General features: G+C 47.5%; 1 protein-coding gene across 12 annotated transcripts in view; it reads left to right on the top strand.

The window, feature by feature from the left end:
- CHRNA9 (cholinergic receptor nicotinic alpha 9 subunit) overlaps window positions 1-13,715 on the top strand; it is a 76,488-nt gene that overhangs the window by 44,033 nt on the left and 18,740 nt on the right. For 10 of the 12 annotated variants that reach the window (XM_053672296.1, XM_053672295.1, XM_053672291.1 and 7 more), the window contains 5 exons: window positions 1,952-2,283; window positions 2,708-2,898; window positions 3,026-3,589; window positions 5,687-5,848; window positions 6,089-13,642. In XM_053672296.1, the coding sequence (XP_053528271.1) occupies window positions 13,579-13,642 (64 nt within the window). In that variant the 5' untranslated portion in view covers window positions 1,952-2,283; window positions 2,708-2,898; window positions 3,026-3,589; window positions 5,687-5,848; window positions 6,089-13,578. Of the gene's footprint in view, window positions 1-1,951; window positions 2,284-2,707; window positions 2,899-3,025; window positions 3,590-5,217; window positions 5,313-5,686; window positions 5,849-6,088; window positions 13,643-13,715 lie in introns of all 12 variants that reach the window. The other 2 variants (XM_053672293.1, XM_053672300.1) reach the window with 2 other exon arrangements.

Below are 13,715 nucleotides of genomic sequence, written 5' to 3'. Positions count from 1 at the left end.
ATGGGGTCAGAGCCCAGCTCTCATTCCTAGGTTGCCTAGTCGTTCTCTTTTGCAGTTAAAAAAAATTAAGGGGGTAAACAGCAGGCATTTGGAGTCATGCTAGCAGGTTACCGCCTTTGCCCTTGATTCCCCCCAGGCCTTGTCACAGCTCCAGGGAGAGGCTGCATATCCGGAGCTCTGGCCTCCGGAACCACAGACCCACTTCCTGACAGAAGGGGGCGCATCAGGGCAGGAATCATTGGAAGGGGAGGGTGAAGAAGAGCTACGTCTGTCTCTAAGTTTCTGACCCGATGTCCTGCATGACACTTATTAATGGTCCCCTGGGTCTGGCCACCCTTTTTTACTACCCATGTGCTCTTTTCCCAAGGTTGGTGAAGGAACGTGGAAGGACATAAAGCAGGGAGGAAGAAGTGACGTGGTCAGATTTCTTAAGATCTGTGTAAGGACTCTGTGAAAGATGGCCTAGAGGAGGAAGAGGCTGACGTAGAGGGACTGGCCCTGAGGCGATCTGCAGCAGTCCGGGTCACACTACCTTGCTGGGTGTCAGGAGAGATGAGACAGGCTGTTGGGAAGGCAGAGCCAGTTGAGCCCGGCCGAGATGAGATGTGGTGATGTGTGAGGGGGGTCTGGGACAGCTCCCAGTTTCCCCATGGGAGATGGGAATGGCGGCCCCATTCAGCAAGCTCAGGAACGAAGAGGGTGCGTGGGGGAGGTCTGTGGGGAGGGTGAGTTAAATTCTGGCCATGTCTAAAGGCCGTGGAGGCCATCCTGGTAGAGCTCTCTGTGTGGTGAGCGCTTGGTGTATGGGAGTCTGCTGGTTTCTGAGGGAAGAAGGCCGGATCAGGCTTCTCTTTGTGTACACGTTCAATAAACATTGTTTTGAGTAGCTAATTAATAATTACAAGGCACTGGGAAAACAGAACGATGTTGCAATGTAAATGTGGATGCTCTCACAGTAATGGACTGATAGTTGCAGAAAAGCTCCGGCTAAATAACACTAATTTATTCCAGCTATAAATAACCCTTCCTCGGCAGTCGGGTTTCCATTACACAGTGAAAAGAAATGCAGCCGTGGAAGTGAGGAGAGGGGCACGGGAGGGCATGTCATGGCTACAAGGTGAAAATGTTAGCAAGTTCCAGCCCAAATGGAGAAGGCAGTGATCTGACCCGGTGGAGAAGAGGTGACAGTCTAACGTCCCGGGTCCAATTCTATAAACTGCTTAGCTAACTAGTTGGGTTTATTACTATTTTTAGAGATATAGTAACAGATTTAAGCTCTGTATGTGCATTACCTTGTTTAATCCTCAGAGCAACCTCATGGTAAGTCCTTTATGATGCCTCCTTTGATGATGAGTAACTGAACATGGAGACTTTAAGTGACTTACCCAAGGCCACTCAGCTCAAAAGTGGCAGTTCCAAGATTTGAACTGGGACAGTCTGGGCCCAGAATCTTTTTAGAGGCAATTAATTACTGTGCTTTCGTGCCTCTCCAAGTAAAAAAAAGTTAGGCATGGAAACATGGAACAGACTGACAGTGACCAGAGGGGAGGGGAGAGGAATGGTGGAAAGAAGGGGAAGGGACTAGACAAAGAATATGTATGAATGACCCATGAACATGGACACAGTGTGGGAATGGACTGTGGGAGCGGGGTGTGGGATGGGTGGAAGAGGGCAAAGGGGGAAAAGTGAGACACCTGTAATAGAATAACAATTGAAAGAATGATTTCAAAAGGTTAGGAAATATTACTTTGCATGGCCTTCAATTTCTTACCAGTGCATGGATTATAAAAGGGCAGGCGACATAAATTATATTAAGGCCTAAATTGTGGCTGTATGTTTGTATTGCATTCTCCCCTAACAGAGCCTTCAAGGAGGCAGTGTTTAAAGATTTGTCTCAGTCATTTTGGGGAGAGCTCTAAGAGTTTGTGATTGTGTGGCTTTGTGTTTGCAGGCCGAAGCAGACTGCTGGAGCAGCATTATCACTCAGCGTTAGGGGCCTGTTTATTGGATTCAGCATAATAATAATGATCATGGACTTGTGAGTAAGAGAAGCCTTGGTTCCCCCCAGCTCTGCCACGTGGACATGTTACTAAACCTCCCAAGCCTCTTTCTGCATCTGTGCATGGGATCGTACGCGTACCGTTTTAGAGCTGTAAGGATTACAGCGGCACTGGCTCACAGTCCAGGCTAAGAGAGGCATTAGGCGCACTAAGACGCAGATGGACAAGTGAACCCTGGCGGATGCGCTTTCTAGGAAGAAGGAACCGCAGGAGTCTTGCTTGGGTAGGGAACTTGGAGTGTGGGATATACTAAAAGGTCAACAAGGGTCTCACAAATTTATTAAGATATTAGCATTCTTTTAAATATTTAACAGTCAGCGTCTCGCTCTTTACATAGTACGTATATACCTAATAAAGCAAAATTTATGATTTTAAGCAAATAACTTTCTCTAAACATTTAAGCATTGATTGCAAGCCTAATTTAAGTTCTTCTACTCATTTAATTAAAATCACAACATGAACACATCAGATTTCCTTAAATACATATATCATCTTTAAAAAGCTGGCAAAACATACACTAATTATCATAATGATTACAGAAATTATTATGAAAATTTTTATTTTAAAATTTCTACTGTCATAGATTTAAGGTTGTTTGTTCATCATACCCATTGTTATCCATATTTTAATTCTTACTCTTATTTTAGGTCTCCCTGAGTTTCCCATTTCTACACTTTTGGCTGCAATAATCATACAGATCATTCTTCCTCCAAAAAAAAAGTTTCGAGTTAGCCAAAGTCGCAGATTCTGAGCTATCAAGTCATTGACTCTTAGTGAGGATACTGGGCCCAGCAATTCACACCTGCACAATTAGTCTTCAGGCTGAGCCCTTTTACAAGTAAGCAAGCCTTATTTCTGGTGTCACAGAATTTTTAAGTCCCTTTTAAGCTGAAATACATATGTGTATTTGGGAATCAGAAGCATGTATTCTCTAAGTTTTTCACAGTATGTATCCCCCATCCCAGGATCCAGCCATGATTACACCGACCTGGCCTGCTGGTGGAGCATTGCTTAGGCTTTATGAGAACCTCATCATAGCCGTAGAGCCTTCTAGAGCCTCGCTCCTCAGAGTGTGGTCTGTGGACCAGCAGAGTCAGCATCGTGTGGGATGCAGAATCGCAGCCTCACTTCGGACAAGTTGACTCAGAACTTGCATTTTCACAAGATATTCCCTCCCCCACCCCCCACCTGTGATTTGACTGCACTTGAAAGCTCACAAGCACTGATGTACAGACTTCATCTGCCTGCAGAAGAGGGACCAGGCCTGCAGTGGGCACTGCTCTTCCAGATGTGCGATTTATGTGTCAGAACCCACTATGGCTTCCTCTTTTCTAAGTATCTGAGACTTTATTTTAAATGTTGACCAGGAGAAGAGGGCTGGGACTGCATTGGAGGTTCCCAGTGCTGAAGGAGAGGGTCACCCAGAAGGCTAGGAGAAAACCAGATGAGCCTGATGGTCTGGGAGCCCAGAGCAGAGGCCTTCCGAGCACATTGCGTCCGTCCTCTTCCCACACTGACGAGTGCACATGGTGAGCGCTCCACACACGTTCACTGTTGCTCCTGTTGTGGTTACTGGTGGTGGTAACCAGGAAGGGCCGACACTGCCTGGGACAAGCTGGGAAACTCGGGGAGCATCATCACAGAAGTTTCCCGCAAGAGTCACTTTCCCGGACTCTTGGAGGAAGTATCTGTGGTCCCTTCTGTGTGTTGTTGAATGAAGGGCTGATTTGCAGAGTAAACTCAGAAGAAATAAGGTCAGACAGAGGAAGTAGTCTGTTCAGTGTTTACATTTCCTTCCGAGGACAGGGTGAGGTGGCAGGAAAAGGGAGGATGAGAACACGGAGCCATACCAGTCTGCGTCTTCATGAATTTGTTTTACATAAACAAAAGGGTAGAATACTGTTTTCAAAATTTCCTGTTCTAAAAGAGTGAGGAGAGAGAGAGCTAGTCCTACAAACCAGGTGAAGATGGTTCTGGAGTGCTCCTGGAATAGTCTGTTTTAGCCTTGCAGGGTTGCACTCTGTTAGATATTAATCTGGCCAAGGGATGGGGGAAGACTAATGCAGAAACATTCTAGAAACTTTATTGACAAACCGACCTATCTCATAGCTTAAATCTGTTGAGGACTGTAATTAGCATTTCACTATTAGCCAGAAACCCTTGATAAATGGATGGATCTCTGTAGCTTTGGTGTTTGGTCCTGTGACATTTCGAACTGTTTTTCTTCTGTACCATCTCTTCAGAGCTGGTTAAAGACCTCAGATTTCAGGGGGTGGGGGGTGGGCTGGGATGGGAGTAAAAGACAGAATACTGTAGTTAAAAAATAATTAAATAATTTTTTTTTAAAAAAGCAAAAAAATAAAGTAGAGATAATACCATAAAAAAAAAAAAAGACCTCAGATTTTACTTATGACGTTATTCTCTGTTTCCTGTGCAGGGCCCTGCAGGGGTTTATAGAGACACCTGGTGGCCGGCAACGTGCAGTACCCTGACTTTGTTAGAAAAGAAAGTATTAGAATTGTGGCTAAAATTTGGTTTATTTTGTGGTTGAGAATTTCATTCTTTCTGCCATTTATTTTTGTAGGACTAAAGTTGCCTATTTAAAAATAGATATTGATTCCTTTAGATTATTTTTATAGCCTCCAGCCTTTCTTTCCTGAAGAAACCGTCGCCCAGGTGACCAGCAACATCTGTTGGGCTAAATCCATCCGGGGCTAGGACGAGGGCGAGGCGAGCACAAATTTAAGGATGTGCCAAGTTCTCAGTGATGAATACAAATAGTAGTTAGTGCACTATCTTAAAAGTTAAAATTAACAAAAAAAAGAAGCATGATAAACCAAAACATCAAAACTGTAAATACAGGGTCAGTATTAGTGGTTTTCCCTTTTATCTCAGGTTCCTCTCTGGCTCCGAAAAGCACTGCTGGCCTAGTTCCTGACCTGGCTCATTCATCATCAGTGACTGTGTGTCCATCCCCAGACACACGCCCACCTATGGTTTCCCTTGCGGCTCACTGGGCCCCCTCTCATGTGGATCAGGTGTAAGGAGCCTAGGTCAATGGCAATGATAAGTGCAAAGAGAAACAGAGAATAGAACATTTAAAAGTAACTTGAGGGAAAAATTGGGAATGAAATTTTCCTGTTATTCTCCTTTTCAGGACCCTCCTGCCTTCCTCCCAAACATGCTCACTGTTCCCACAGAGCTGTTGTTTGCTAGGTAGACCCGAGCCCGAGCCCCAGACACTGAGGACAGGTGGGACTGGGAGACGGAGGAGCGCGTTGCCCTGGGAGAGAGGCCCCTCTGGCTTCTTTCCTGTTTTAACAGATCCCTTTACTTCCTGTTTACCAGAACTAGGGCAGGGGGTGGGGGTGGGATAACTGAGGATCTGGCACCCCCGGGGACATGCCACTTGTTGGAGGGAGGGGACATCGGTGAGTCATGTTGGTAGCTGGTATATCCCCAAAGAGCCTGGGGAGGGTATGCGGTTGTCGGCGCGGCGCTGTCTCTGAGTCTCCCCACTCCTTCTCCTGTGATCAGCAACCTGGAAGTTTAACTACTGTTGACAGAAAAGGGTCCCCTCCCGCCTCCTCCCTAAGTCTACAGGGCTTGTCTTTCTCCTAACTCAGGCATTGTCATCAGAGGGATGGTGACGGCAAGCAGCAGGAAAATATTGTGCAATTGTAACCACACAAGCTGCTATGAAAAGAGGAAGTAACAGACTGGGGCGAGGAAGGATCAGAAGCTCAAGAACAAAGGGAAATTTCATCATGGACATGGACCACAGTGTGGTGAGTGTGGGGGCTCGAGGAAGGGGGATGAATGGGAATGGAAAGAAATACAATTAAAAAAAAAGGGAAAATGCCAGAAAAGCTTCAAGAAGCAAGTGGCCTTACAAGGAGGCCAAAAGGATCTCACGGATGGGACTCCTCAGTACCCGGTGAAGAAAGAACCCAGGAATAAGAGGAAGGCGGGAGGGCTTGCCTCTACCATTGTGTAGACGTTCATGGCTTTCAAACGTATTCTCTTAGGGGGGTTCGGAAGGAGAGCAGGTGCCCTCGGACAAAGCACAGACACCAGAGCCTGCAGAGCCCGGATCACTCACCGGGACTCACCCGATACCCTGTATCGCGTAGCAGCTGTTCTCCTGACCCAGAAAACGGCATATCCTTTACCACCTGCTCATGGCTCTTCACGAACTTGGCTCTTCCGTTGGCACCTGATGGGTCTGCCTTTACCAAGGGAGGTTTTGCTGGCTACTGCAGACAGTGTAGTTCAGCAGGGTCACTGTATTCATATTTATTGAGAGCCTGCTCTATGCTAAGTATGTGCTTAGCATTTTTAATTTTCTCTTTAATCCTTACAATATCTTTTTAAGCAAATATAATGAACATTCTTTTTTACAAATGAGAAGACAAAAACTTGAAAAAAGTTAAGCGATTGCTCAAGCTCACATAACTAGTGAGTGGCGGTCTCAGGACTTGAACCTGGACCAGGGGACAACTCCTGTGTCTTTATGCTCTTGCTGTTGCATTTGGTCAACAGAGACATGGGAGTTGCCTCCGCATCCTCCTCCTGTGTCCATGGCAGATGCTGCTAATTGATCTTGGTGCTTGTACCTCTTGAGCTACGACTATGAATAAAAGCACAGGCTACACACAGAGAGGTAGAAACCATGATCCGTGCTCTCAAGAAATTTTGGTCTGACGTAGGAGAAAGTGTTACAGCAGTAGAAGAGCAACCTAAGGCTATGAAAATACCCCAGTCATGAGTGCTAAAAAGATTCTGATAAGCTTGTAAATCATTGGAGATATATCTATCCATCTCCTTTTGTCTGTAAGCTGGCCTTTCCCCCACTTTTTGATTCTTTAGATTTATTTTCCACATTCTAGATATTGCTCATTCATTCCATCAATAAATAATCTTCTCTCTATCTGAGGGCACAGCATGGAGCAAGGCCAAGTTCCCACTCTCATGGAACTTGATGTCTAGTTGGGAGATTAGACAAGAAGCAAGCAAGGGCCCTGGCAGGTGTAGCTCAGGGGATTGAATGCTGGCCTACAAACTGAAGGGCTGCTGGTTTGATTCCCAGTCAGGGCACATCCCTGGGTTGTGGGCCTGGTCCCCAGTTGGGGGCGTGTGAGAGCAACCACACATTGTTTCTCTTCCTCTTTTAAAAGGAGAAAAAAAGAAGCAAGGGCACACACGTGCACATGCATCAGCTGGTCCTAAGTGTGGTGGAAAAGGGAAGCAGGGAAGAAGGACAGAGGGGATGGAGCGTTGCTTTACGTAGGGTTGTCAAGGAAGGGCCTTCTGAAAAGGCGGCATTTGAGCTGAACGGAGAAGAGACCGGGGAAGCCGACAGGATACGGCCAAGGGCACCCCAGGCAGAGGAAACAGGAAGAGCAAAGGCCCTGGGCAGGGTGGTGTATACAGTGTGTCGTTGGAAGAGCCAAGAGGCCAGTGCGGCTGCACAGTGTTAGAGCCGGACAGTCCGTGGCCTCGTAGTTGTGGGTAAGGACTGGGGTTCTTCTCCAAGGGCAGTGAAAAGCCCCTGGAGAGGGCTGAGCAGAGTGGTGACATGGTCAGACTTGGGCAGTAAGACGAGCACCTGGCTCTGGTATGGAGACGAGAATGTGGGGCAAAGTCTGGTGTTAGGAGGCAAGCCCAGCAGTGCTGGCAGGAGCCGGCGATGGCTTGAACCAGGATGACAGTGCTGAGGAGGCGACAGGTGGCTGGATTCCAGGTCTGTCATGAAGCTGGAGCAGCCAGGGTTGTGGGCAGATTGAATGTAGAGTGTCATGGGCCGAACTGTGTCCCCAAATGTCCGTATGTTCAAGTCTTAACCCCTGGTACCTCAGAATGGGATTTTATTTGGAGATACGGACTTAACAGAGGTCATTGAAATAAAGCGAAGAAGTCACTGGGGTGGCTCCTAATCCAGTATGATTGGTGTCCTCATAAGAAGAGGAAATTAGGACACAGATGCACACAGAGTGAGGGCCACGTGAAGACACAGGGAGAAGGGCGGCCGCCTGCAAGTCAAGGACAGAGTCCTTGGAAGAAAGCAACCCTGCCAACACCTGACCTCAGACTTCTAGTCCCTAGAACTTGAGAAAATAAATTTCAGTGGTTTAAGTCATGCAGTGTGTGGCATTTTGCTAGGGCCGCCCTTGAAAACTAATGCCTGGGGTGTGTGTGTGTGGGGGGGGGTCAGAGATGATGCCTGTTTCTTGTCGTGGTTAGAAAAGTTCAGGAGTCGGGCCTCTTCTTTACCCCGCTCGGAGGCACCAGGAGAGGCTGTCCTGTTGGGCTTTGCCACAGAGTGTTTTCTAGAGCACTGAACACCTCTACCATCGCCGAAGACCCCAGGGAAAGAGTGTGACCCAGACTGGTGCAGTTATACAAGGAGGAGCGGCCCACACCGGCGTGAACGCGTTTTGGTGCCGGCACCACACTGAGCCATGTGGCCCACTGCTCCTGGTTTCCAGGAGGTCCCGCAGGGCTGCTGTGAGCTCTCCAGTGCCCACGTGTTTCTGGATCTCCAACGGGAAGGCCCCTTTCATGTGTGAGAGCTCCCTCTCTCTAGGAATCTACTGCGCAGCCCCTCGGAACCTGTGCGGGGACACAATTTGAACTTCACCTGCTGAGCTTCGTCAGTGCCAGCCCAGCCTCATCATGGGTCTGCCCGCTTCAAGCTGGCGATCCTGGCTTTCCTTCCACCGGTGCTCTGCCCTCTTCTGGAACGCTGACCCCCGACTGCAGTTTTCTTGAGCCTGTTGCAGTGGATTTAAGGACTTGCAGACCTGTATCAAGGGTCAGCAGACTATGGCCGGGCACCTGTTTTTGTAAGTGAAATTTTATTGGAGTCCAGCACATTCGTTCATTTACATATTGCCCAGGCCGACTTCCCAGCACCTCAGCTGCAGAGAGTTGCTGCTACAGAGGCTTTATGGCCTGGAAAGTGGAAAATATTCACTATCGGATCCTTCACAGTACAAGCGTGCCAGCCCCTGCGATGGGTTTAGGTAGCTAACTCTCACTGAGTGGGTAAGACGATGGGAAACATGGCTACGAAACCAAGACGGACTTCGGATTGACAATAATATTAACATTGCAATAAAAAGGACAACAAGGAAACACCAGGACTGATAGTCTCCCACCCATGGTAGGAACTGCTTGCCAGGTAAAATGGCTATCCTCTAACTCAGGTCCCCAACCTTTTCGGCACCAGGGACCAGTTAGCTTGCTCTTCCTCTACTAACCTCCTGCTGTGTGGCTGGGTTCCTGACAGGCCATGGACCTGTACCAGTCCTGGCCCGGGGGCTGGGGTCCTTCAAGAAGTTAGGGGGCGGAGAGAGAGAGGAGAGAGACAGTGGATGGAGTTGAAGGAGAGTGAGAAATGGACAGACAGACAGACAGATAGAAGATAGATACAAAGATAGAGTGAGTTGTGGCTACAGGTTACACGGTCATATTTTAAAATGCTGGGGTACATTTTCCCCCTTTAAATATCACTTATCTAGCACTTTTTATGGCCAAGCACTGTTCTTAGGGCTTCACATATATTAACTCATTTAGTTCTCAAAACCACCCTAAGCGGCATATTATAATTTTCCTCATTTTAGAGCTAAAGAAACAGGCACAGAGACGTAGTAATCTGCTCAAAGTCATACAGTGAGTAAGAGGCAGGTGGGCTTGAATCCAAGCAGTTGATTCCAGAGGTTGTGATTTTAAACTCATCACGATACTGCTTTTCTTGATTATGAAAACAAAGGCAGGAAGAAGCTCTGCCTCAGTGGTTAGCCCTTTGGACACGACTTGGCATCCCAGCTACCAGCCGTCATCCCAAACCCTGGCTCATGGTGAAAGAATTGGGAGACCACTCCTTGAAAACACTTTGACTTTTAAATTTCGAGCTTCATGCCCGGGGTGAATCCAGCAAACTTAGAGAGTAGCTGTGAAACAGGTCCTCAGCACAAGGCCTGTTTGCCCATGGAGGCCCATGGGGCGTCGCTGAGATTTCAGTGAGCTGGGAAGCAGAGGTGAGCCGGTGTCACAGTTCTGAGCGGCCAGGACAGCTGTCCTCTGTCGAGAGCTCGGGCTCCTAGCGGAGGCCGAGGGTCTTGGCTGGACTCTCAATGGAGAGTCAGAATCCTTTCCCATCTACCCCCTCTCTGGGCCTGTTTTTCCATCTGTAAAATGAGGGAGCTCAACTGGGTGGTTTCTAAGAGCTCTTCATGTGTTAAAAATAGTCTGACTCTAACCTTGACCAGAGTGGCTCAGTTGGCTGGGCATTGTCCTGCAACACTAAAGAGCATAGGTTCGATTCCTGGTCAGGGCACACGCCTGGGTTGCGAGTTTGGTCTCTGGTTGGGGCATGTGCAAGAGGCAGCTGATTGATAAGTCGTTCACACATCGATGTTTCTCTCCCTCTCTTTCTTCCTCTTTCCCCTTCTCTCTAAAAAATAAGTTGAAAAATCTTTTAAAATATTTTGATTCTAGATTTAATGAAGTGGAGAAAATATTCATACCATTTTAATTTATGGGGGGATTCTTTATAAAACATTATGTTTGACTTTTGCAACTTTTTGTTTAAAAAGCACAGGTAGCAGAATGGAGGTATTTATCTTCTTCACCCCTTGGTCTTCCCCTTCCCCCCTCTGCTACTGGGAGAGGGTCTCTTAGAAAAAGTATTCATTAGGACTCTTTGTCAGGCAGGTGGTCTCTTCCAAGGGACTGGAACAGTGCTGTTGGCCTTCCGGAACAGAGCCACAGTTCTCCAGGGGATGTGACCCCAATGGGCAAAGGGTCTCAGCAGCTTCAAACAAACAGTGTTGAGCAGGGACCCTGAGGGGAGAAGCGAGGGGCAGGCAAAGAGTGTTTAGAAGCATCCTCAGCACTTCTGAGTGCTCACGATCTGTACAGAGCAAGGCAGAGTTCTGCTCAGGGTCTGTCTGTGTCCTTGCAGACCCGAAGGACGGGGCAACACAGTGCCGTGCTGAACGTTTTTAAAGGGTGTCTGCCTGTAAACGCTGTCTCTCTCTGCCTGGTTGGATACTTCTAGGTGACCTTTGTTTTCCTGCATCGTGCTTTTCTATACTTTCTAATATTTCTACACTAGACATGGCACTGCTTATATGATAAAAATTGTGTTTTGAAATAGTAGGATCCTCTGAAATGTGTCTAATACCCTGGTACCATACTCAGCAGGAGATGAGTGCCTGTTGACCCCTTGGCTCCTTGCAAATCTGAAACCGTGGGACCGCTCTGCTCGGGCAGGGACTGCTGCTTCCCAAACGAGGCAGACATTGAAAGGATTATTTTGCTCTGTAGAAGTTCTCTGAATTGTGGGTCTTTTTTTTTCTGGCCAGAGTGTACTCCCTCAGGGGATGGTTCCGCACAACGTGTGGTGAGATGCTGTTCAGAAGGTCTACCCATGAGCTGGCGAAAGGTAGACCTGAGAATCCTGAACTTCCGAACTGAAATAGTTCGGTGCTCTGTGAACCTGGATTAACGTGCCAGTAGATAGGACCTATCCTTAGTTAATGGGTGTGTGGGAAATAGGATGCACTTAGGAGGTTCCAAATTTCTGGATGGCTGAGGTTTATTCAGATTATTATTAGTATTAAATCTTTCCCCATCACTATGTCGTATCCCCCCATACCCTCTTCCACCTCCACCCACTGCTTCCTCACCACAGTCACCACGTGTTGTCCATGTCCATGAGTTCTGTCTATGTTTTTCTTTTTTCTCAATTTTCCCACCGCCAGCACTCCCTCCAACCAAGCTGTCTGAGCCCACATTTTAGAAAAAACCGTCTAAAACTCACCTGCCTGATTTTTGGCCTTATTGGATTCCAAATAGTGAATTCAATGGATTTCTTCTTCCATTGGAGTCTTGCAAACTACAAGACCACTCTGTTGCAGGCCTCTCTCTCCCTCACTGTCCCTTGTTCTCTCTCTCTCTCTCTCCCTTGCTCTCCTTCTCTCTCTGGTTTGAAGCTGAGGAAAAGCTAGTGACCAGGCATCTCTGGACCTCAGTCTCCTCATGTGAAAAGGAGGCGTTTAATTCAATTTCAAAAGTATCTTCAGCCTCTGAGATTCCAGAGCAGACAGTTTGCTGATGGAGACTCAGGCAAGCATGGGTGCTCGGAATTGTGTCATTTGATGGGTGAGTCAGTCTAGGGCATCGGGAAGATAATGCCTTTACAATCAACATGAGGGTACAGGCGATTAAGAAACACATTTAGCTGACAGCTTGAGTGTCTGTTCCATTCGGAGGATATATGCCTTAAAAGGGACAGGGTGACTCATGTGCCAGCGGCAACCTGATGAGCCAGAGCTATCCACTTTCCTTGCTTTGATTCCAGGCAACTCAAAGCGCCTAATTTGGTTTTCTGAGGCAGATTCCCTGGGCATGAGGATGGCAGGCTATGGCAATTGAAAACTGACACTCTTTTGTGGAAGCAGAATTGGATCACATATGAGAAAAAGCTGTAAAATTATATTATGTAGCAGTCAATGCAAAGGGATGTCATCCTTGATAATATCATCATTACTTCTGAGTCATTCTCATGCTGATTTGGTTAGTAGCCTTTGAATCATTTCTTAGAGCCAGTAAGCCCTGGGTAACTTGGTAAATATGGAAATTCTGTATCGGCAAGGCTGATCAGAGGTGAAAATCACCAACATTTACATAGTGCTTTACAATTTTCAAAATGTTTTTGCAAGTGATATCCTAGTAACTCAGAGAGAGGGGGCCCAGTATTTTCCCAGTGTCTGTTCAGGAAGCCTCAGTATTATGGCGGAGCTAGGAAAGGTCTGGGCTGGTCATCCAGCCCAAGTGCAAAACATAGTGCTGCTGTTTCTGAAGGGGGTGTGTTCTCCCATCCAAAATACCTCTCACACATAGACTCACACATGCTACGTGGGATCTGTGCCCAGTGGCACAACTGAAGCAGGGATGAGAAGCAGAAGGCAGAGAAGAAAGCCAAATGCCAATCTGTTCTTGAGATCCCGGAACTGCTTCTCTTCTCCTCTTCAAATGTTGCTCAAAAGCACACAGGGCCTTTCCACATGGCTGCCCCACGGCCGGGTCTATTCAATCTCCTTGAGCCCCAGACTCGGGTTGAATCTGCTTGCTGCAGTGTGGAAAGTATTGTCTTTTAAGATGGAATCTTGAAGATATCAGGTGCCTACCTGTATTTCCCTGGAAGTTTTATCTGGATGCTCCTGCTGAGGATGGCTAGGTACCCTCAACTGTGATGGTCCTTCCAGGGCAGCACGCCCAACCTAACCCACCTGGGACTCTGGGCATCTCAGCCACTGGAGCTGCCAGTCTCAGATTACAGGGGAGGAGAGATACCCGCACTTCAGGCTCTCTGTGCAATGCAAACCTGAACTCTCCCATCCGCTGCTGTGAGACTGCTCCAGAGTGGAACCTTTGTGCCCAGGCCCTTCCCATTCACGGGGGGAAGTCGTACTGCCTCTCTGGGAACTTATAGAGGCTCAGAAAAGAGATGAACTGGTCCCATTCCTGCATCTCCTTTTGTTGGATTTACTTTGCTGCCTTCAGACTGAGAGGTAAGAGACTGGTGGGTGGGTAACCATCTCTGTTCACTTGGGGCCATTTCTTTGGTGGGAGGTAAGGTGGACC

This window comes from Artibeus jamaicensis, unplaced genomic scaffold, assembly GCF_021234435.1.
Source record: "Artibeus jamaicensis isolate MK-2021 breed Jamaican fruit bat unplaced genomic scaffold, CSHL_Jam_final contig_76, whole genome shotgun sequence".
In the NCBI taxonomy this organism is placed as follows: domain Eukaryota; kingdom Metazoa; phylum Chordata; class Mammalia; order Chiroptera; family Phyllostomidae; genus Artibeus; species Artibeus jamaicensis.
Note: the sequence above shows the minus strand (reverse complement) of the source record. Positions and strands in the feature narration are given on the sequence as shown.